General features: G+C 34.2%; 1 protein-coding gene across 1 annotated transcript in view; it reads right to left on the bottom strand.

Moving 5' to 3' along the window:
* The window catches only part of MYBL1 (MYB proto-oncogene like 1), a 39,129-nt gene extending 13,572 nt beyond the window's left edge, over window positions 1-25,557 (bottom strand). The window contains exons 1-8 of the mRNA XM_045560478.1: window positions 25,223-25,557; window positions 15,871-15,976; window positions 15,498-15,569; window positions 13,272-13,364; window positions 11,715-11,935; window positions 9,935-10,109; window positions 7,441-7,515; window positions 6,474-6,578 (exon numbers count right to left, since the gene is read on the bottom strand). Of these exons, the coding sequence (XP_045416434.1) occupies window positions 6,474-6,578; window positions 7,441-7,515; window positions 9,935-10,109; window positions 11,715-11,935; window positions 13,272-13,364; window positions 15,498-15,569; window positions 15,871-15,976; window positions 25,223-25,557 (1,182 nt within the window). The remainder of the gene's footprint in view (window positions 1-6,473; window positions 6,579-7,440; window positions 7,516-9,934; window positions 10,110-11,714; window positions 11,936-13,271; window positions 13,365-15,497; window positions 15,570-15,870; window positions 15,977-25,222) is intronic.
* Between the last annotated feature and the right edge of the window lie 393 nt (window positions 25,558-25,950).

Genomic DNA, 25,950 nt, shown 5'->3' with positions numbered 1-25,950 from the left:
AAAGCCCAGGACCCAATGGCTTCATTGCAGAATTCTACCAAATATTTAAAAAAGAACCAATGCAGCCACAAAAAGCAATGGTGATCTAGCACCTCTTGTATTATCTTGAATAGAGCTGACACCCATTCTAAGTGAAGTATAACGAGAATGGAAAAACAAGCACCACATGTACTCACCATCAAATTGGTATTAACTGATTAACACTTATGTGTACATATAGTAGTAACATTCATCAGGTGTCGGACAGATGGGGGTGGGGGAGGGAGGAGGGGATGGGTATATGCACACCTAATGGGCACAGTGTGCACCATCTGCGGGATGGACATGCTTGAAGCTCTGACTCGGGCAGGGCAAAGGCAATATAGGTAACCTAAACATTTGTACCCTCATAGTATGCTGAAATAAAAAAAATAGCCAATTAAAAAATGAATAAAAACTAATGCCAATTTTTTTCAAATTACTCCAGAAAATTGAAGGGAGAATTCTTCCAAACTGACTTCTACAAGGCCAATATTACCTTGATAGCAAACCAGACAAGTCCACAACAACAAAAAAGCTATAGGCCAATATCCCTGACGAACAGAAACTGCAAAACTCCTCAACAAAATACTAGCAAACAGAATCCAGCAGCACATTAAAAAGATCATTTACCATGATCAAGTAGAATTTATCCCAGGGAGGCAAAGATGGTCCAAAATATGCAAATTAATAAATATGATACATCACATCAACAGAATGAAAGACAAAAACTATATGATCATCTCAAAAGACACATATAAAAATTTTGATAAAATTCAACATCCCTTCATGATTAAAAACTCTCAAGAAGTTAGGTATAGAAGGAACATACCTCAACACAATAAAGGCCATATGTGACAAATACACAGCCAACAACATGCTGAACAAGGAAAAGTTGAAAGCTTTTCCTCTAAGATCTGGAACAAGACAAGGATGCCCATTTTCACCACTTGTATTCAACACAGTACCGTAAGTTCCAGCCAGAGCAATTAGGCAAGAGAAAAAAATAAAAGGCATCCAAATTGGAAAGGAGAAGTCCCAAACTGTCCCGGTAGGCTGATAAAATGATCTTATATACAGAAAACCCTAAAAGCTCCACCAAAAAATTCTTAGAACTGACAAATTCAGTAAAGGTGTAGGATATGAAATAAACATACAAAAGCTAGTAGTGTTTCCATACACTATCAACAAACTAGCAGAAAAAGAAATCAAGAAAGCAATCTCATTTACAATAGGAAAAAAAAAACCCAAAAAACAAAAAACCCCAGAAATAAATTTTACCGAGAAGGTGAAAGATCTCTACAAGGAAAACTATAAAACACTGGTGAAAGGAATTCAAAAGAACATACAGAAAAATGGAATGACATCCCATGTTCATGGATTGGAAGAATTGATATTGTGAAAATTACCATAATACCAAAAACGAACTACAGATTCAATGTAATCTCTATCAAAATACCAATGACCATCTTCACAAAATTAGGACAAACAATCCTAAAATTTGTATGGAACCACAAAAAATCCTGAACAGCCAAAACAATCCTGAGCAAAAAGAACAAAGCTGGAGGCATCACACTACCAGACTTCAAAATATGCTACAAAGCTCTAGTAACCCAAACAGCATGATACTGACATAAAAACAGACATATGGACCAATGGAACAAAACAGAGAACCCAGAAATAAATCCACATATTTACAGCCAACTAATTTTTGACAAAGGCAACAAGAACATTCATTGGAGAAGGGACAGTCTCTTCAATAAATGGTGCTGGGAAAACTGAATATCCAGACGCATAAAAATGAAACTAGACCCTTCTCTGTCATCATAAATAAAAAAATCAACTCAAAATAGATTAAAGACTTAAATGTAAGACAGGAAAGTACAAAACTACTAGAAGAAAACATAGGGGAAATGCTTCAGGATACTGGTCTGGGAAGATTTTCTGGAGAAGACCTCAAAAGCAAAAATAGATAAATTGGATTATATCAAACTAAAAAGCTTCTGCACAGCAAAGGAAACAATCAACAGAGCGAAGAGACAACCTGCAGAATGGGGGAAATTATATATAAACTATTCATCCAACAAAGAATTAATATTCAGAATATACAAAGAACTAAAACCACTCAACAGCAAAAAAAATAAAAAATCCAGTTAAAAAATGGGCAAATGAGTTGAATAGACATCTCTTAAAAGAAGCCATACAAATGGCCAACAGGTATATGAAAAAATGCTCAACATCATTAATCATCAGGGAAATGCAAATCAAAACCACAATGAGATATCATCTCACCCATGTTAGAATGATTACTATCAAAAAGACAAAAAAAATAACAAACACTGGTGAGAATACAGAGACAAGGGAACTCTTACACACTGTTGGAGGGAATGTAAATTAGTAGCCATTATGGAAAATAGCATGGGGATTCCTCAAAAAACTAAAAATAGAACTATCACATGATCTAGCAACCCCACTATTGGGTATACATCCAAAGGAAAGGAAATCAACATGACAAAGAGTTCTCTGTACCCCCTTGTTTACTGCAGCACTATTCACAATAGCCAAGACATGGAATAAACCTAAGTATCCATCAACAGATGAATGGATAATGAGGGGTGTGTGCACACACACATATATACACACACACACACAATGTAATACTATTTAGTCATAAAAAAGAATGAAATTCTGTCATTCATTGCAACATGGATAAGCTTGGAGGACATGTTAAATGAAATTAGTCAAGCAGAGAAAGATAAATACTGCATATTTTCACTTATATATGGAAGCTAAAACAGTTGATCTCATAGAAGTAGAGCACAGAACAGTGGTTACTAGAGGTGGGGAGGTAGATGGGGGAGGAGGAAATAGTAAAAGTTAATGGATACATAAGTATAGCTAGACAGGAAAAGTAAGTTCCAGTGCTTTATAGCACTATAGGGTGACTATAATTAACAACTTATTGTATATTTTCAAATAGCTATAAGAGCAGAATTCAAATGCTCCCAACACAAAGAAATGATAAATGTTTGAGATGACAGATACGCAAATCACCCTGATTTGATCATTACACATTGTATACATATATCAGAATATCACACTGCACCCCATAAATATGTACAATTATTATGTGTCAAGTAAAAATAATAATAAAAGCAAAAATAAAACCTTTATAACTCATTTTATCATACTATGTCCTGTTTCTTGTCTAGGACCCCATTGCAAAGTAAATCCTTTGAAGTTAGAGAACTATGTCATTTTTCTTTATTTCTTCAGAGACATATAATGGACAATTTACTTATCTTGTCAGCCTAGCTTCCTAGTGTATTATAATAAAAATTAAGAAAAGAGACCTTTAAGACTCATGAATGAGAAACAACATGTAAAGTGTGCAGCACTGTCCAGCACATCTCAGAACTTTCTGAGATGATGAAAATGTTCTATATCCGCGGCTGCTTGATATGGGAGCCACGAGCCACATAAGCAACCAAAATGTGGCTAAGTACAAATGAGGAACTGAATTTTAAATTTTATTTAAAATTAAATGTGGCTAGCAGCTGCCATATTGTAGGGGGCACATTGCCCAGTCTATAGGAAGCACTCAATAAATGGTAACTATTACTATTATAAATAAAAATTACCAGAATGTGCTAGAGAGTCACAATAACAAAATATTGGCCGGGCGCGGTGGCTCACGCCTGTAATCCTAGCTCTGGGAGGCCGAGGCGGGTGGATCGCTTGAGGTCAGAAGTTCGAGACCAGCCTGAGCAAGAGTGAGACCCCGTCTCTACTAAAAATAGAAAGAAATTATCTGGCCAACTAAAAATATATATACAAAAAAATTAGCCGGGCATGGTGGCTCATGCCTGTAGTCCCAGCTACTCGGGAGGCTGAGGCAGTAGGATCGCTTAAGCCCAGGAGTCTGAGGTTGCTGTGAGCTAGGCTGATGCCACGGCACTCACTCTAGCCCGGGCAACAAAGTGAGACTCTGTCTCAAAAAAAAAAAAAAAAAAAAAAATATATTAAGTTTCAAGTTAAACAAGGTGAAAAAACATTGTTGCAAAGCAAGTTTCACCTGTTTTAAAGTTTCCTAATAATAAAAGAAATTAAAGCAATCTTATTTCTTATTTAGCATAGCTACCTTCTGAATTAACAATCACTTTCAAGAGATAGCTTCCAAACCATATATGCCTTTCAATTGAGTTTGCAGGTGGAAAAAAGATCCAGAAGACAAACAGGGAGGTAACTTGACCCAGTGGAAAACCACAGGGTTGCAATCATACAGACCTAAATCTGAATCTCTTATAATCTACCTCACAGAGTTAAAGTGAGGATTACCAAGAACACATATAAAACATCTATAAGAGGGGAACATAATGGATACTCAGTAAAATGGCTATAATTATTATAACATAATTATTTAAAAAAATAAATATTTTGTATGTGTATGGAATCTATTTTTATCAGCAACTTCTCTCTGGAATTCAGAATATCCTTATTCAACCAGATCTTTATGCAAACAGATTTTAAATAGCAAGTTCTAAGAAGAAATTAGTAACTTTCCCCCTTTTTAATGTAAAATAGTAATTCTTTTAGCTAGTTATATTTTCCTGTTAAATTAAAAACTAAGATTACTATCAAAAAATCCAAAATGGTTTAAACATGATATAATCATCTACAAATGTTGACTCTAACAATAATTATTTATTTGCAGCTTCTTAAAACCAAAATTAACTTTAAAATATGTACACTTCAGGTCTTCCTATTTGCTTTTGGTTTTTGCTGTTTCAAAACAGAAGCTGCATTTCCTATGGTATATATCTTGCCTATTACAATTAACAAATGTCATTTTTATTAATACCTTATTAAATAGTATAAAGATATCACCAGTGGCCTCATAATACTATTTTAAGATCTCAGGTTATTCTTTTTTTTTTTTTTTTTTTTTTTTTGAGACAGAGTCTCACTCTGTTGCCCAGGCTAGAATGAGTGCCATGGCGTCAGCCTAGCTCACAGCAACCTCAAACTCCTGGGCTCAAGCAATCCTACTGCCTCAGCCTCCTGGGTAGCTGGGACTACAGGCATGCGCCACCATGCCCGGCTAATTTTATATATATATATATTTTTAGCTGTCCATATATTTCTTTCTATTTTTAGTAGAGACGGGGTCTTGCTCTTGCTCAGGCTGGTCTCCAACTCCTGAGCTCAAAGGATCCGCCCGCCTCGGCCTCCCAGGGTGCTAGGATTACAGGCGTGAGCCACCGCGCCCGGCCTCAGGTTATTCTATCTTAGTAATTTTGTCTGAGTTCTCAGTCACTCTCAATGTATTGTTGTCATTTCATTCAGCCTCAAACCAAGAAAAACCCTTTTCTAAACATAAAAAGGGCCAAGGCATTATTTTAAACTTTTAAGATTGTCATTTAAGGGAAAGGCAGGGGGACAGGAGGGATAGGGAGAGATTTGTTAGAGGATACAAAATTACAGCTAGATAGGAGCAACAAGTTTTAGTGTTCTAAACCACTGTAGGATGACTATAGTTAACAATAACATACAGTCTCAAATAGCTAGAAGGAAGATATTGAATGTACCCAACACAAAGAAATGATGTTTGAGATGAATATGCTAATTACCTTGATCAGATCAATATACATTATATATTGAAACATTACTATGTACCTCATGAATATTTATGAAAAATCAATTAAAAATAAAATTAAAAACCTAAGAAACTTGTCATTTGAGCATAAACTTATTTAATATTATCTTTTTTCTTTTTAGTCCACCTAGCATAGCCTGCTTAACTCTGCTAGAATAACTACCATTTATCTTACTTTAATACTCCTAGTTATTCTCATCAAACAAATCTCAGACATGAATTTTCACACCTGGTAACCAAAACCCAACATCCACATAAAATTTCTTCTTTTGGAAGAGTTCTTTAGAGAGTATAAAATCTAAGTGTTCTCTTTTCACATATTTTTAATGTTATTATTTTGTCCAACTTACTGAATTTATATTCCAAATATAGGAAAAGTTTTCAAATAAAAGTAATTTTGGAGCTCATAAATCTCTCTATATCTATTAAATTCCTTATTTGTCAAGCTTTATTTTTCCTATTAAAGCCATCATTACAAGGAATGTCTACAATAAAACCATAGACTAATCTAAATCACACACAATTTTCACAAACATATATATATATATTGACGATTTTACCTTAAGTTTGCTTGACATTTATCACTAAAGAAGCACCCTACTGTAGAACATTGTAAAATATGTTCAAAGAGATGCATATCAAAATCAGACAACCTCAAAGTTGCAAATTAAAAAAACTATTTTTATTCCATATTAAATCTGAAGTCATACTGAATATGCTTTCTAGCTGATGAAAACTATAAAAGCACACATACGAAGGATTCCAACAACAAAATCTAACACTTAAACGTATTTCTTACGGATGGAATGCACTTTCTTCTAACTTCGTTCTCAGCTGACATAAGAAGTAACTCAAGTTCCTTTATTTTCTTTTCCTTATCAGGATCTTCATCAACAAAGGGTTGCTAAAATAAGTTAAATAAAAGAGAAAAACAAGCTACTTACATAATTGCTTTATTATTATTATTGTTCTAATTTTTATATTCTTCTATGCAACATGAAATATATTTTCTATAATAAAGCTTAATGCATCTAAATCCTAAATACTCACCATAATCCCCCTGGTATCTAAAGAGGTGCTGATAAATACTTTCAAGTTAGCAGAAAAGATTTGGGAAAATTTAAATACAGAAAAAAACATGTTGTATCATCTGTATCAGTTGAAAAATGTATGCCTAGAATATTTTAGATTATTAAATCTTAATATATTCTATCCAATATGTGCATTGATAACATGAATGCTTTAAGTGGACAGAATGAAAGGATCACCACACTGGTGTTGTCAATTACTTTACATTTATACAGTCTATATTTTTCAATCCCACTTACACACTTTCTCCTTTAACGTTATAACAAAGTAAACAGGATAAATAAGTATTGTTTTTATCTTAGAATAATGAGGAAACAGGCACTATTAACCTTTTTTTTCTGAGACAGAGTCTCACTCTGTTGCTTGGGCTAGAGTGCCATGACGTCAGCCTCGCTCACAGTAATCTCAAACTCCTGGGCTCAAGCAATCCTCCTGCCTCAGCCTCCCAAGTAGTGGGACTACAGGCATGTGCCACCACACCTAGCTATTTTTTGCTACTTTTAGTAGAGACGGGGTCTCACTCTTGCTCAGGCTGGTCTTGAACTCCTTACCTTAAATGATCCTCCCACCTTGGCCTCTGAGTGCTATGATTACAGGCACGAGCCACATGCCTGGCCACTATTAGACTTTTAAAATATGCTTGAACACATTTGTTTTTTGTTGTAAATAAAAGTTACCTGAATAAAGGCAGAAGAAGTCTGAACATGTTCTACACAATTGCCTTCAGGTGACACATACTGATAGCCAGGGATCTAAAAAGTAATCAAAGTATTACTATCATACATATAATGCTATAACAATGTTCAAAATCTGAGGCAAATACCAAAAACTTTTGACTAAATATCAACATGAAAAACTTAGTGTGGCTATAATTTTGAAAATTCATACTTACAATAGTTTCTTATCTAATAACTATTAATAACACTTACGAAAGGCCTTTAACTTCTCCTAGATGAAATATGAGAATTATTTAGCCTAGAATCATCAGCCAATCAGCCCATTATTAATGCCTACATTACCCACCAAACATTTTTTAAAATCTGTTATTAGAAAGGTTGCTCTCTCTCCTAGAGAAGATGAAGTAATTGTGTTCCTGTCTGTCAGAGGAAGGGACTAGTCCTATGAAGCACTCACAAGGACAGAGACTGGAGCAGGTTTTTCAATGTTCATATGCCCTACTCTTATCATCCCATGCCAATCTCTTGAGTAGAAAGATAAGAAAATAGAGGTTTCTTCTATAACTTGTCTTAGAAAACTAATCAGAATCACTCACATACTTTTAATAGATACTCTGAAAATAGACTAAACACCATTCTGCATCTTTTCTAAAACATTTGTAATAAGAATTTTAAAGTTGTATATGAATTTAGTAAGCAGTGGTAGAAAGAAATATGGGAGAAAGTATTTTTAAAAACCTTAAAATTGAATAAATATAAATATGAAACTAATTTCCATAATGGCCTACTTAAATCACTATCTAACGCAGAATCATTATAGATAACTTCCAACATAGAACTTAACTTTTACAACTCAGTATCATTATTGATCAACTTGATAACTCCAATAAATTAGAAATTTATCTTTCTCAAACTTTTCGTAAAAATCTGTGATATTTCAAATTGATCTATTTTTTTCTTCAAGTCACACTTTATAATAAATTAGAATTATCTTATTAGGTTAAATTAATTAAACTATGAATATGTAAATATTTCTAAAATTAGTAAGGGAAACAATTCTTAAAGCATAAGAAATATCCTTATCTTTCCAATGTGTTTTGATTAAGACTATTAAACACTCCATTGGCCCCAAGTAATTTTTAAAATTATCTTTCTATGAGTTAAAAAAATAAATTTAAATAACCTTTCTAAGATAGAAGAATGTTTCAGTTTATGCTGCTGAAATCTAGGATTCTAAAGAAAAATTTTAAAAAACAGACAATAAAAACCTTAAGATATTGAGTATCAGCAGATAACTACTGTTTTTACATGTTTTCCTATTCATTAATTAAAATGTCATTACTTAAAGTGGTTCTTTTAAAATTATGCCTAAAAAACTTATGTCCCATAAAATGTCAAAAATCAAATCTGAGCATAAATTTTTAACACCTTCCCCAATTTTATCTTTTGATAGATACTATACTATTAAGTCCTGACTTAATCTTTACATTTTATGTGACAAGAACCAAGAACTGCTCATTGTGAAAAACAGCATAATAAACAAGGTAGATAGAGAAATGTAAAACAAACCTTATGAAGACTCCTAAACTAATTTCTTGCAGGTAGGAAAATGCACTGTAAGGAACAACATACAGCTTGCCCCATTTTGAGCTTGGATAATATCTACTTTAATGAATCTGTCTAGACAAAGACTAAAATCACCCAACTGATTGATTATGAGGGGGAGAAGCCAAGTTGAAAGCCATCAAAGACCAGTTAACACACCATCAGAGATGGCATGAATGATTTTTTACTATTTTCCCCTTTAAACCATTTAATACACACCTACCTCTTAGAGATAGGCAATAAATACTATAATTACACAAAAGTTTTTTTTAATGGAAACTACCTTATATGTTAAAGCACAGATAAAGATAACCATTAAGCTTTGAATCATAAATGAAGATTCAAAGAATTAGAATATTAGGAAATGTTCATACTAAATTTTTTTTAATTTTTTTGAGACAGAGTCCCACTCTGTTGCAGAGTACCGTGGCGTCAACATAGCTCACTGCAACCTCAAACTCCTGGGCTCAAGCAATCCTCCGGCTTCCCAAGTAGCTGGGACTACAGGTGTGCGGCCATCACACCCCACTAATTTTTTCTATTTTTAGTAAAGATGGGGTCTCACTCTTGCTCAGGCTGTTCTCAAACACCTGACCTCAAGCAATCCTCCCACCACAGCCTTCCATAGTGCTAGGATTATAGACGTGAGTCACTGTACCCGGCCCATACTAAGTTTCTTAATGTAAAAATTACATATGAAAGGAAACATTTTAATGAGTTTGCTACCAAAATGTTTATCAAAGTTATGGCATATCTTTTTCAGTTTGAAAATTTAAATGTCTATTTCTCCCTTAATATATATTTTACTTGTCCTATTAAGAAACCAAACACCTTCACATATAGTAACTAAAGAAATTTTATAAATAATAAAAGTATTAAAAATATGTGCCTGAACAGGTATGTAAAACTGATTCTGGGTTTGCAAATGGTCCATAGTTGCACAAGGTTTGTGTTGAAGTTTGGATGAAGATCGTTCTGATTTTATTCCATCTTGTAAATAGCCCTCCTGTTCCACTTTTCTTCGCATAGTAGAATTCCAATGATTTTTGATAGAATTATCAGTCCTAAGAAATGAAAGTGTATAATTTAAAAAGAAAAAAGGATTTCACAAATTTTAACACTGTATAACTTGCACAAAGTGCTTAAAACAAACTTTTATAACTGGCAAAATCAGATATTTTTTCAAAATTCAAAAGACAAACTGTATGTCTGTATGTCAGGGATTATTTTAAGCACTGGAGATATTGCAGTGAATGAGACAAAGAAGGTCCCTGCTCTCATGGAGCTTACATTCTCATTGGAAGTGTGGCATTGGGGAAGAAAAGAAGAATAGGAAAAAAAAAAAAAAGAAATAAGAAAAATATTAGTGCAATGCAAATAATTAAAATAGTGAGTAACTGGGGTAATTCTGGTAATTCTGGTCTAGGAAGGCCTCTGTGAGGTGAGAGTGAAGCTAAGATCCGAATGACAAGAATGAACTAGCCATACAAAAACAGGAAAAAAAAAAAAAAAGAGCATTCCAGAAAAAGGGTATAACAAAGGCAAAGGCCTTAAGCCAGAAACAAATATGATCATCAAAAGCAACTACAAGTTACAGGATCCAAGTATTCTTTTTCACTTCTTAGAACAAAATATTTACAGAAAGAAAGAGTTCATTGGTTCCCTTTTAACCTAAAGTTCCCTTTACAAAAAATGCAAATCTTCAACATACAGCTACTTGTAGCATAAATTTCATCCTTCATAAAGTATACATTTATTAAAAACCTACTTTATGTTAAGGCATTAAGCTAGGTTCTATGGAAAGTAAAAACATGTATAAGAGATTAAAAATATCAAAAATCCCTAGACCAGGTTTAGTAACTTAGATAAAAAACATAACACTATGTCTTCATTTCCTTATCTATAAAACAAAGACAGCAATGTTTCCTCTGTATATTTTCTAAGTACATAAAGATTATCTAAGAATATATATAAAATCACTTTATTAACTATAAAGTACTATACAGATAAAGATTATGGCAATAAAAAAACCAAATGTATATCTTCTAAGTAAGGTAGGAATGTCCTCAAGGTTGTTGGTCTACACTAAAGACTGTCGTGAAACATTAGAACTGGTGTGATGTGAGCGTACTTAAGCACGTCACTGCCTCCGAGAGAAATGGTGTACTTTAGCCACATGGATAAATACACTACTCCCATGGTTTGAATCATACCATAATTGATTAAGAATTGAATTTTCCCTAACACACTTTCACAGCAGTTTATTTCAGTCAGCATATTCGTTATTCTCTGGTCTTATGCACAGAATCTGGTACAAAAGAAATCTTACATTAGATTCCATTCCAACAGAGTTTGTACAAAGATGGTCTGCTCAAAGACGGTCTGCCTGACTGGCACCGATATGATTTTAGGAGTGTATTACATGCTTACATAATCTTAAAGCCTATCATTTTATTGAACAAATTACTGCTATAAAATATTTCATTAAAAAAGTAATCATATCCTTTACCACAGAATTTATGACAAATGGTCCCAAAGGGTTGCTTATATTATGTAAATTTTAATTGTAAATAAAATAAAATTACGGGGTACTTGAAAATATATTTAATAGTAAGGTAATAAAGACCATGTTTAAGTACAGAAAAATGTATATACATTTATATAAGCACCTTCCTGGAAGTAGTTTGGCAATTTCTGCCCAACGATTTCCCAACCGCTTATGTGCTTCATAGATGATTCTGTCCTCTTCCTCTGTCCACGAAGATTTCTTTACCTCAGGGTTCAGATGATTATGCCATCTTTCTCTACACTGCTTGCCTATTCTTCCTTTTAAATGTTTTGCAATTAAAGACCATCTTTTTGGTCCATATTTCTGTACTAATTCAATAACCTAAGAAACAGAAAAACACAGTTTAAAAAAACCTTACTTTGAAAGAATTTTAAAATATAACTCAAGAATACCATTTTAAATAAATGTATCAAATCCAAGCTACAACTACAATTTATAAAAAACAATTCTACTAATAAACACTCTTCAGCATTTTCCAACTTCAAAAATTTATTCCAAACTTATCTAAAATCCAAGGGGCTAGTTAAAGTGACATGAAGTTAAATTGCTTTCATTCAACATTAGTTTGAAATAACAGTAAAAATGTTGAGACTTGTATATTTTCTATTCTTACATCTTAAAAAAAAAAAAAAAAGCTTCAGCAGAAAGCCAAAAAATCAGTTTGGAAGTAGAAAGGATTTACCAAGTTATTGGCTTTCATTTCTTCCTTTCTCAAACTGAAAGGATACAGATCATACATTTTTTTTCCCCACATTTTAAATTTGTTTTTATTTTCCCCAAAATTCCAGTAGTTATTCCCAGCCTGCTTTACCTCATTCCCCTATGTCAAATATCACCTAGTAAACATTTTATATTAGTAGGATATTTAAATTTAATATATTGATATTTTCACTATATATGCATCTATTAACTGTCTTTAAAAAACTAAATTTCAGGCTTCATTAAATGTACTTTTAAACAAGATAACACATTTTAAAACTTATCATTGGCCATCAAGTAAATCAGATCAGTACTGAGCCTACTGAAGAATGTTTTTATTTTGCTTCAAGCAAGAGAAATGATGTTCTAATTGCCTGACTACATTAGCAACTTTTATGCCTTAAAGTGCATGAACTAAAGAGCAATTTCTAGTGTGGTGCAGAAACTCTTCTATTCATCTCCAACTTTTATAGCACAAAGAATAACACTGGTTTTTAAATCACAAACTCTTTGGAAAAATGGTGCTCTGATATCTGTCTAATTCTGGGGCTCATTATAGGTCAATAGGAAAAAGAATGACTTCCTTAACATATCAAGTTATCAGATGTAAAAATAAATTACAATCTATTTTTAAAATGTTAATTCAATTTCTGACAGGAAACTACACCCTAACCCTGTTAAACTAAGCTCTAAAAAAGGTTAAACTAAGCTTACAACAAGTATTTTTTCTTCTGCAAATCAAACTCTCAGAAAGAAAAAGCTATATATTTATAGTTGGTTTGACTCAATTCAGAAAAAAATTACATTTCAAGACACTCAACATTCACTTCTTAGGCAAGCAGCCTCCAGAGAATAAAATCAAAATGATTTAAACATATACTTTGCATCAAAACAATTATTAGGAAGAAGAAAAGCTAGCCCACCTACACAGTGAACATAAAGAATATGAATATGTTACCCTCTGATCTTCCTCTTTAGTCCAAGGTCCCTTTATCAATTCTGGATTTAAAACTTTCTGCCATCGATGCTGGCATTGAAAATCAGAACGATTCTGAAAGAATTTAGAAGATTTTGTTATAGAACCACTGCCTTCCAGAAAACAAATCAGCCTAAACTAATGTCTCATACTCTTAGGAACAAAATCTTCAAGAATAATACATTCAAATAACATTCTTTAAACATGTAACATTTATTTTACATGGCTGTGTCCTGATTCTGTTTTTTTTTTTAATTAGTCAGCAGAGTTTAGACTACAATAAAAACAATATATTTGAAATTAAAGTACGTATCTCTATACTATGCCTTTTAACACAGCAAGCAGCAAAGCCATAACACAGACACTGCCATAAAGAAATGGACCTAGGATTGAGGAATAAAAGGCAGTATGGACAGAAATCTATAAAAAGCAGATATAAGAACTCAAACAGCAAAATAGTCTGGATTCACATAGTACAGCTCTATACAGTTAAAAAAAAAAACCTTAAAGGCATTACTAGACTACTGTATGGTATTAAAAGGATGTTTATAAATGATAACCCCCAAGTTATGAAGAAAATATTAAATATATCTATACAGAAAATGTGTTACGTTTTAATTAAATTGGTTAAGTGTTGACACTTTAAAGGAAAATGAATTTGCCAAAATAAAAAAACTTTATATAGAAACATTTCAAACTCCAAAAATGATTACTAAATGAAGGCTTATTTTAATCAGTTCATGACCTAGTAACTTCTATGTATTACAAGAATAATAATAGCTAATATTTCATTAGTGATTCACAGTTCACAAAGTTGTTAGTTCATACACAAGATTACAGATAATCTGTAAGCATATAAAGGGATAGATACTAATACTTTGTCTATCAATGGCTCTTTTGTCCAGTGAACTTGAAATTATCTTTCTTAAAACTCAGCTTCATTTATGGCTCTATACATCAATGCTGATCCATTTTAAGGCTACTACTTTCTTCAAAATAATCAGGTGTTCTATATATCCTTATAAGCCTTTCTCTGTTAAAGCTAACGTAAATAACTTTTGGCTAAGGGCAGTGGCTCACATCTATAATCCCAACACTTTGGGAGGCCGAGGTGGGAGGATTGCTTGAGGCCAGGAGTTTGAGATCACCTGGGCAACATACCCAGATGTCATCTCTACAAAAAATTTTTTTAATTAGCTAGGCATGGTGGCACAGTGTCTGAAGTCCCAGCTACTTGGGAGGCTAAGGCAGAAGGTTTGCTTGAGCCCAGGAGAGCAAGGCTGCAGTGAGCTCTGATTGTGCTAATGTGCTTCAGCCTGGGTGATAGAGCAAGATCCTGTCTCTATTAAAAAAAAAAAAAACAAAACTTTTCTAATTGAGTTTCCATTTGTTGAACACCTGCTTAATATCAGAAACTGTGCCAAGAATTGTATATTTCTAACTTTCACACCATACTACAGAAGCAAGTATTATTTATTATCTAGATATTATAGATAAGGAAGTTAAACATCAAAGAGGTTAAGTAATTTTCTAAGCTAGTGGAGCCGACATTTGAACACAATTCAGACTAACTCCAAAATTTATGTTCTATTATTTGGTCTCAATATTGAGGTTAAGAGGCATTTATGACAATATAGAAAAAACATAGGTAACATGGTTTCTGAAACCCAAAGTGGTCAATATTGAAATTCAAATATGAATATTTTGCCTAACTATCCACAGTATATTAAGGAACAAATAAGAATATATGTGAAAACACTCTGTAAATTATAAAATTACATATTCATGAACAGCATGTTTTTTTTAAAAAGATCAATTTCATTTTAAAATGTAAGCATTAGATGACAAACTTTTTTCAACAGAGTTTTTTTCCTGATTTTATTGGTTAGCTATTGAAATATTTCGATACATTTAATTCCTCTCAAAATGTTTTAACATATATCAGCAAATATTTATAAGGCCCTACCCAAATTAGTATCATTTTTGTTTTAGGTTAGTAATCCTTTTAGGCTCCTGGATAAATACATTACTAGAAAATTAGACTTTCTAAGCCATTAGCAACCAACTACAGGTGGACCAGAAAAACAGGGATGTTTTTTAGGAAGGAAACCTAAATCTAAAATATGTGGACACATTTTTAAAAATAGCAAATTTAACCCAATGGCCTAAGTCAGCCATGTTAGAAATATAATTTAATGTTTCACTTACTTGAAGATGACTAGCAATTAAAGTCCAATCATCAGTTCCATGTTGTTCAACCAACTTCTTTAACTTATCATCCTATTAAAACAGGTATGAAAATTAGAAAGCTTTCCCTCCTCCTTTTCCTCTACTCCTAATATAAATAACTCCCTAATTCTGTCAAGTAATATCTGGTAACCATTTTTAGAAGGACTAAAACCACTATAATACAAGTTCCTCCATTTACTATACTGTTTCTGTCAGCCTCAACATAAACCCATTATTCATGTCTCTGGTACAAACTACTTCTCACATTTTGTTTTTAAATATTTTTCACAACTATAATAGTATTAATCAATAAATACAAGTATTAAGTTAGTAAACTTTGTCAGATAATTACCTCCTCTCTTGTCCATTTTACTCTGTTCCAGAGTTTCTTCAGACCTTTTTGTTGTGGTACTTCGTAATCATGATCAGCATACTGAAGGTCATCATCCTCATCCTCACTACAAAAAAAAATGTGTGAAATCAAGAATTTCATTTAGTTATAAATTCAATCATTGAACCTGTGTGTTTAGATATGACTGAAGAAGTCACTCAGACTAAAAGACATATACACAATGAGATTATCCAAAGTATAAAAAAGTAAGAGTCATACAATGGGGAGGAGCTATATAGTTCTTACTGGCATCAGAGAAATGAGGCTGGATATGCCACCAGGGACCAAATTATAACCTTGTATGTCATGTTAAGGAGTTTGATCTTTATTCTTTATTTGACCTTTATTCTAAAAAAGGACTTTAAGTAAGGGAGCAAAAGACAAATATCTTGTGTTTCAGAAAAATCAACGGGAAGAGTGTAGTGAAATGGAAAAAGGAAAACGATTTAGTAATCTTCATAATTAACCCAAGGAAGAATTATTAGGGTATGACAAATGGTAATAGTAAAATACAATCCACAGACAGTTACAAGTCACAATTGAAGAAGCAATCCATTAACAATACTAACAAAAAAAAACCTTAAAACATCTAGAAATAATTTTAAAATGCAAGATAAAGGTACAGTAAATGACAAGACACTATTGCGAGAAACAGAAGTCTTTTTTTTTTTTTTAAGACAGGGTCGCCCAGGCTGGAGTGCAGTGGTACAGTCACAGGTCACTGTTACCTCAAACTCCTGGGCTCAAGCAATCCTCCCACCTCAGCCTTCTGAGTAGCTAGGACTACAAGCATGTGCCACCATACCCAGCTTATTTATTATTTTTTTGTAGAGATGGGGTCTTGTTATTTTGCTTGGGCAGGTCTCAAACTTCTAGGCAATCATCCTGCCTCAGCCTTCCAAAGTGCTGGGATTACAAGCCTGAGCCACCTTGCCCAGTAGAAGTTTTGAACAAATGGAAGAACATTCAGACCACATTCACAGATAAGAAAACAATATTGTAGAGATGTCCACTCTTCCTAATTTCATAAATTTAGATTAAATGAATAAAAATACCAATCAATTTTGGGACATAATTAGACAAGCCGATTTGATAGTTCATACAAAAAAACCCACAAAAAGCAATAATAGGCCAGGCACAGTGGCTCATGCCTGAAATCCCAGCACTTCGGGAGGCTGTGGTTGGAGGACCACCTTGAGGCCAGGGGTTCATAACCAGCCTGGGCAACATAAAAAATAGCTGTCTATGGAGGCATATGCCTGTAGTTCCAGTTACTCGAGAGACTGAGGCAGGAGGATCCCTTCAGCCTGGGAGTTGGAGGCTATAGTGAGCTATGATTGCAACACTGCACTATAGTTTGGGTAACAAAGTGAGACCCTGACTCAAAAAAAAAAAAAAAAAAAAGCAGTAATAGCCAGAAAAGTTCTAAAAAATAATAATGGGAGAATTACCACTACCCAATAGCAAAATATATTGGAGAGAAACAATAAATACAACACAATGGTATTGGCATATGAACAGACACACAAATAAATGGAACAGAATATTCAGGGAAAAACCCATGTGAAATTTGGTAAACTGGAACACTAACATTTCATCAGTGAGGTATTTGGACTTTTTAATAAGCAATGGGTAGCCATTTAAAAGAATTAAGCTGGAGTCCTATTCTACAATAAAATAAATTTTGATGAAGCACATCTTTACATTTTTAAAAAGGAAACCATAATAGAACCATAAGAAAATAGGCAAGAATTCTACTATTTACATCTTTGGGTAGAAGAGAGGTAAATGTGACAAAAATCCAGAAGCCATAAAAGAACAGACCAACCCAGGTAACAATAGTGGAAATGGAATGAAGTACATGAAACAGAGAGATATTTAAAAAACAGGAAGGAAAGGATTTTGCAACTGATAGATGAGGTACATGGAAGGAGGAGGAATCTAGGATGATTCCAAAATTTCTGGCTTTGGGGGCATAATTAAAGCTGTTCACTAAGAAAAGGAAAAGAAGAAGGAGAGACAGAACACTGGGAGGGAGAAAGGAATAAGGAGAGTAAACACAGCTTTGGACTAGCTGTTTTCAAGGTACTTGAGAAATATACAGGTGGATATGTCTAGTACAGCACCGCCCAGTAGAAAGATAATGCAAGCCATATAAGTAATTTTCTAGTAGCCGTATTTTTTCAAAAAGACAGATGAAATTTGTTTTAATGGTAAATATTATTTAACTCTATATATCAAAAATATAATCACTTCAACAAGTAATCAATATAAAAATTACAAGTGAAATATTTTACATCCTCTTTTTCCCTACCAAAATCATCAAAATCTGGTGTGTATTTTATAGTTTCAGTACATCACAATCAGACCAACCACATTTCAAGAGCTCAACAGCCACATGTACCTAGTGGATAGCCTACTGGGCAAAGCAGATCTAGAAGGCAACTGGGCACACGGATCTCCTGCTCAGATGTAAGGTCTAGGGTAGAGACAATTTTTTGGCAATCACCAGCATACAAAGAATAGTTGAGGCCATGAAATGGCCCAAGGAAAGTTAATAAAGTGCAGAACCTGAGTTTTGATGGAATGAAAAAAGAGAAAGCAAGTTTAAAGAATGAAGTCCCAGAAAAGAGGGCAGGCCTTTATGATAACTGAATTAGGAACATGCTGAGTAGCCAGAGGAATGAATAAAGTCAAAATCATGGCACCTGAAAATAACATGCATTAACATTTATTTAAACCTTTCTAAGTACCAGATGTTGTGGTAGTCCATGAAATTTCTCTCTTAAAATAACAACTGGAAGAGGGGAATATTATCATTATTCCCACTTTATAAAATAGGAAACTGTGACTTAGAAAATTAACTTTTTGCCTACAGTCACACCAAATATGGCATGACTGACCTCTAAAATCCACTACTTAACCACTATAATACAACATACTGGAAAAATAGGGGGAAAGTACCAGGAAGATGGAAGATACCAAAGATAAACTTCAAGTGCATTTTGAAACCAGAACAAGGTTCTAATTCTAACTTAACTACTCACTCTGTAACCTTGAAAATATTAACCTCTCAGGGCTTTAGTTAACTTGTTTATAAAAATGAGGATAATACCACTTACCTTACAGTGCTGCTTTAAGGATAAAATTAAATGAGAAAACATATATATGACACCTCATACAGCACTTGGCACAGAAAGGTGGCTCAAAATTAGTATTGTGTGCATAGGCTGATCACCTAACAGTAATCAAAATTATTTTTGCCTTACTAGATTCAACTCTTTTCCAAAAATTTATTTTAATTTCAAACAGCAAATGTTTAAAGATTTATTTAACCTATCACAGTTATGCACATGTGAGTAGTTTCTAATATCTATGTATGTTATATAATTTCAATCTTACAAAATTTAAAAATGAAGGCCTATATTTAATATATATACTGTCTACAAATCCTTTGCAAGAACCTCTAATTTCCCATGACTTTTCAATTCCATATGACCAAATTCTTCACATCTAGCCAAGCAAAACACCAAGATCTCCTATTCCCCATGATCTGCTTCTTTAGCTCAATGCACTTCAATATTCCAATGTTCTCTCTCCCTGAAGCCAATGTTAATTTGTAACAATAATCTACCAGTCTTATTTCCATATATCCTTATTTTGTTAAATATGACAAAAACAAAAACACAGGTTTAATTAAAGAAAACATCTGTTACCTGCAGCCATCTTCACTTATCAGAAATATCACCTGATTAGCCAAGATTATATTGTTAAATTGGAGATGCTTCAGGCTCCAATGACTCCCTAAATTTCTAAGAAAGCTACTAAATCAGATAAAGTACTACACCATAGCTTTCTGTCCTATTTGTACGTACTCAAGAGCATCTACCCTTCCTTCTTATGTTTATCATACCCGCCAATCTTCCCAGCCAAACAGTAAGCTCAGGAGTACAAACCATGTCTATCATGTTCCCTTCCCAGGACCAAGCATAGTACCTGCCACTCAAATATTTGTAAAATTAATGAACAATCTTCCTTACCCTTCTACCTCTCCAAGTGCACTATATTCCAAAATTGCCTTGTTCCTTTCAACCCTAGCAAAACTTCCACCTTCCTCAATACAGGTGATCTTAAAGTGGATCTGAGAAAGAAAACTGTAATAAATGAAAATAACCTCTAGGAGGAGGTGAAAGGCATTCATTCCCATTTGTTAAAAAGGACTTTCGAAATCCAAATGCACCTCCAAGTGGTGGAATTTTAAGAAGCAGAACCTGCTGAAACAAACATTTTAAAATATTCAGTAGAGAAGAGGTTCTTTGTGGGTATCTACTATATTGTTTAACCTTTCCTAGAAATGCCACCAGCAACATTAGCGCTTCCTGACACCCCAAATAGCACTCGGACATGCTTTTCATAGGTTCGCTTTTCCTCCCTCCACTCAGATTCCAAGAGTTTCAATAAAAGCTTATTTGAGACTGCTTTATTTCTAAGTCAAAACAATTTTACCTTGGGAATTTGCCCATGTAAATCTTGAGTATTCACAAAAATATCTATATTACATCTAATCTGAACAAAACCCACCTTAAGGTTATCAAAATATTTTAAGTTAAGGATATTTTAAGTCCAAAAACATTACTTTGGCAAAAAGATTAGTTTCCAAGGAGTAATTTTCCCAAAAACTTGCTCATTTTAACTGTAAAATTCTGCCCCCTTACTTTTTAACCACATATTTTATTTGTGAGAAATTTCTATTTCTACATGAGGTTTCATTCTCTGTTTTGCATTCACCATGGTCATCAGTTTCAGACACAGAGTTATATAGCCTATTCAATGTTCAGGAAGCTGGGTTTTTTGAGGGGGTGAGTGTAAAGGAGCACTGAAGTAGAATTCTTAGAATCATCTCTCTACCATCGGGACTTTCCTAGAGTCTACCTACTTCTTAGTTTTGACATCAAGTTATTTCTATTAATACATTTATTTAAGTGATCGTTGAAAGGATGATGTAACTTTCAAATATGTATGATAGAAAAAAGATCCTAGAAATGTATCAGTATCACTAGCTACAACAGGAAGACACCTGAGAATGTCTATTATTTGCCAAGAAAAAACGGAAGGAATAAAACCCACAAGTAACCACACCAATATTCCACTTTCACCACATAACAGTGAAAAAAATCCCATCACTCAATAATGGTTAGACCCCATCATAATGGATCTGCTCTATTTTTCTACTTTTTATATCATCTTTTAGAATTTTTGTATTATAGCAATCAATGCTGGAATATGTAATGATTTAATAAAATCAGCTTCCTACTACATAGTTAAATAAACAGTTTTTAGCCTAGTGTGATTAATTTAGAAGACGGCAAAAGAAGGTGAAATTATTTCTCCAGTCACAAAGCAAAAAACAGAGGAGGAATTTGGTCTTTGACTCTTCATTTCAGAACTTGCTCTCCAGAATGATTCTGCCAGTTTCTTTTTCTAAGTCAAAGAAAATATTTATCCCTATCTAAATGTCTAATATATAACCAAACTACCATATGCAAATGGAAACAGTTTTGTAGATTATGAACAATGTGATTAATTATGACAGCAAAAAGGAAAGACAAAAAAATAAGTTCTGTAATTCATTAGGCCAGGAAAATGATTAAAAGTAACTTTATATTGGGCTGTAAGCTAAAAGGATGCAATAGTCATGACTTTGCCTGTAAAATAATCCACAAACTATTCACACTTGATAAGACAGAACACTCAGAAGTTCAATTTTAAAGGACAAAAATGATATCACCTAAAAACAGTAAAATGAGGTAGTCTAAGGAAGAATTTGAAAATTTTTTTTTAAATTTTATTTGAAAAGGAACTACTAGTTTGTAATTAGAGAAATATCAGTAGTTCTATAAAATTTGCTCTAGTAAAACTGTTTTAACTTGATCATATTTTGAATCACCAACTACCTTATGCCTGAAATATTTATCATAATCAACAAATACATCTTTATTATACTATCTTGAGGACAGCGAACTGTGCATTTAATTTTTTTAAGTACAATTGTATTCAAGGTATGAAATTTTATAAGGTTGATTTAATAAAGTGAAACCAGGCCACCCAGTGGTTACTATGATGTACTGCATACATGAGTATTTTATTTCCAAATCTCGATTGTGCTATCATTATTATAGTAAGACACATTTGACTTTACATAATCTTTGACCATTATTAATAGCAATACTGAAATAAATACTGAAGGGAGTTCTACCTAGCTCTCCATAAACAAAAACAATGTGAGAACATTTGTTTGATTCCATTAGTGTATGTATTTTTAAATGAGAAAAGATGGTTACAAATGGCCTTCAAAATTAGGATGTATATTAAAACTAGAAGCTACCTCCCAGACCATAAAATCCAAACTCCTTAAATTAACCAAATGAAAAAACTGGGCAGAATTACCTGTCTTCCCCAAAATAATATTCCCAGTTAATGACAAATTTTAAAAAATCATTCTCATCTTTCAGTATAATTTCAACCCCCACCCATTTTGCTGGAAACAACATAGTAAAATTGCCTCCTACACACACCACTGAAAAAACATCTAATTCAAGAGCTGGCTTTTATCCTTTCAGTTAAGTGTACTCAGTCATAAGTCATCTCAAGATGTAAATACCTTAATCTGTACTAGGAAATAGACTTTCTACCTTCTAAGTGTCATTTTTTAAAGTTTATTTTAAAGGGCAGAACTGACTTTTAAAACTAATTATTTATACATAAATATGCTAAAAAACCAAGTACATGCTATTAGCAGATATACCAATTTTAGTATTGTCTGTAAATTATGTCATTAAAACCCCCAGTGAGATGTAAAATTATTTAAAGTCACAATACTAAATTAGCTTTTTCCTTTATGTAAATCTAGATGAGAGATACTACAGCTATCTAAACAAAGGTCAAAAGAGCCAGCATCCTTCAGTTGTTTCACACTTGAAGTAACACTTAGTCTTCTACTCTTAGGTGTTTTTTTCAGATCACACAGAAAAAGTATATTACAGGATTTATGCTTGTACTCTTATGCAAAACTTTTATACAGCAAAGTATAGTTATCACACAAATACTTAAATGGTTATATACTGGAGATCATACAACTTGAAGTGACTGAATTACTTACTTTCTCTTTCAACTATAAATTGGGTGTGTGTGTATATATATATAATATTATATATACATATATATATATATTTGTGCAAATTTATGGGTACATGGGTTCATATGTATTAAGATACTTAGCCAAAAGGCAAGAGAGATTTTGCCCAAGGACTACATTATTTTCTCTTTAAAACATTTCACACTCTATAACCTTCTAAAATACCTAAATTATATTTACATATACAAGAAATATAATTTAAAGCATGAAACACATTCTAGTATGAAGACTTTAAGAAACATACCACTCACAAATGACAATTTCTGCTGGTCCGTAGGTAGTGAGTTATCTCACTTGATTGTTCACAGTCAGTTACAGACTGAACTGCTTGTTCTACTCTTTCCCCCTTCTCACTACTGCACTTGACTAGTCTTAAAAAAAAAAAGGTAATTTCTCACCACATCCTCTATCTTTATGCTCCCAGAGGGAGTGTAGCTTCACCCCACCATATTTAATTACTCCAGACTTCCGACTCTTTAAAGTATTCTATAACGTTTCAATTAACTTACACAGCTGACAAGGAGTAACAGTCAACAGTACAATTAGTGTTTGGATTTCAAGCCCACAGTATTGTCAGTAAAAGAAAATAACATATAGGCAAACTAATCATTAAATCATTTCTCCTTTCTTAGTCCACTATTATGAAACATACACAATTATGAAATGGACAGAAAACCAAATTGGGAAGAGAGGATTCTGACATTTAAACATTCACGTCTAACCATAACTTTAACTAAATGCTGATGACAGGCCAAGAAACTGAATTAGCCAAGAAACCGTTTCAAATGAGATTTAATATCAGTAAGTAGACAATGCCACACCTTAAATATAAACAAACTTCTGTTATTGAATTGACATATTCACTTGTCACTTTGCTTTAATAAAGTTATTTTTAAATTTTTTTATATTTAAAAATTCGAAAGGCCTAAACCAGTATGTCAGGAATCATAATTACAAGAGATTTTAATATCTGTCTTTTCTGAAGATTGAGAAGTTCACTGGGTCCTGGCAGGTCTAGCTGGGTTGTTCTCACCTGGGTGATTTTGTCCCCCAAAAGACATTTGGCAATGTATAGAGACATTTTTACCATCATTACTGGGGGAAGTGGGCTATTACTGTCATCTACTGGGTAGAGGCCAGAGATGCTGCTAAATATCTCCCTACCACAAAGAATTATCTGATGCAAAATGTTCAATAATGCCAACCAACGTTGAAAACTCTGCATTAGAGGAGTGTAGGTGTACATTTGTTTCACGGCAAGTTTGTCCTACACTGTAGTTGCTACAAAATAACAAGCTAGCTAACAGGGACGTATATTTTCTGATTACAGCAGATGCTTAATAGACAAAAACATAGACAAATCTATTATTAAAAATAATAGACAAATAAGTAGACAAAGAATATTTTGTATAGTTATTGCCAATTTTTAATAGAAATCTGCAGTGAATGAACCAGTACTAAATTTCAACTTACAAAATACATCTTCAGCTAAGTCTTTGGGGCTGTTTATCTAGATAAATAAAAATATTTGGAAATTTTGCCAAACATCTTTTCAGGTTTATTTAATAATACTGAAAATTAAAAGACAACCGAGATTTTTGTCATCTAAGTAATTACTTCACACAATTTAGGAGTAGCTACTGGAGTAGCACATAAATAAAAATAAGACGTATAAATTCACCCTAGCGTATTTTCCAACAACAAAAAAATGTGTTCTACCTCTGTGCAACACTTAGCTACAATCAGAAACAAACGTGGACACTCAAAATTAAGTGAATCAAACCCATTGTTTTATTTTAAAATCAAGCTACTGGTAGTAACACTGTGACATCTTCCCAGTAGAAGATATTAAAAATATACACACAGAGCTGAGAATATAGGTATAATTACAGAAAACATCAAAACGGTCCTCTCTCCTCAGCTATTCCTCAGTTTGTATAACCTTTCAAAGCAGCAAAGTTGGCAGAGGGGTGCCCGCCCAGGTTCCCCACGGAATTCCTATTTTGACTGATCCAGTGATTCAGAAAAGAGAGTCCCCCGGAACCATTTTCAAGTCGTCCGGGCAGGGCACAACCCCTTCTATCTGCGTAGAGTATTCCCTGAAAGCGCACGACTTACTTGGTAAGAAACCTCTCTCCAAAAAGTGGCTGTGAGAGGTCAGGAGTCTGGACGTGCACTGTGGGGAGAATCAGCTCAAAGGGGCCACCTGGGCATTTGTTACTCACTTTCTGCGTCTTAAACACACTGGTCCCCAACTCTCCACACGTCGCGGAGGCGCTTGGGCCAACGAGGCCGACGCGGCTGTGGGGCAGCGGGAGGAAAACCTCTGCCCCGGCTGGGGAGGGCCTGATGGGGGGAGGAGGCAGCGAGAAAGGAAAGAGAACAGGAGCCGAGGCGGTGCTGACAGGCTTGGGCGAAAGGGATGTCACCCACCTGCGCGACCTCTTCGCCATCCTTCAAGTACCGCATAGGCGCGGGCTGGGCGGGGACGCGGGTCAGCCTCCTCCAGCCTCAGGCGAACGCTCCTTCTCCCGGACCCTCCGGCCGCTTCCCTAGCTCCCTCCCCGAGGCGCCCGAGTGCGGAACTTAAGTCCCAGGCGGAGCAGGACGGAGGCACAGAGGGGCGGACCGCGACCCGCCCCCGGCCCGCAGCGCCGCTCCTAGCCCCTGCCCGGCCCGGCCAGGGATGCCCCCAACATGTCAGAAGGCGCGCTCCCGCCCTCCCCCGGCCTCTCCCGCCTTCTCTCAGCCTCCCAGCTGTGGTCCCAGCGCGGCTCCGCCGCAGGCGCCGACCCCCGCCCTCTCCCAGCAGCGAGCAGCTCTGCAGGGCTCGCAGCCTCCTGCAG

Source organism: Lemur catta, chromosome 9 (assembly GCF_020740605.2).
Source record: "Lemur catta isolate mLemCat1 chromosome 9, mLemCat1.pri, whole genome shotgun sequence".
NCBI lineage: Eukaryota > Metazoa > Chordata > Mammalia > Primates > Lemuridae > Lemur > Lemur catta.
The sequence above is the reverse complement of the archived record's forward strand: the minus strand, read 5'-3'. Positions and strand labels throughout refer to the sequence as shown.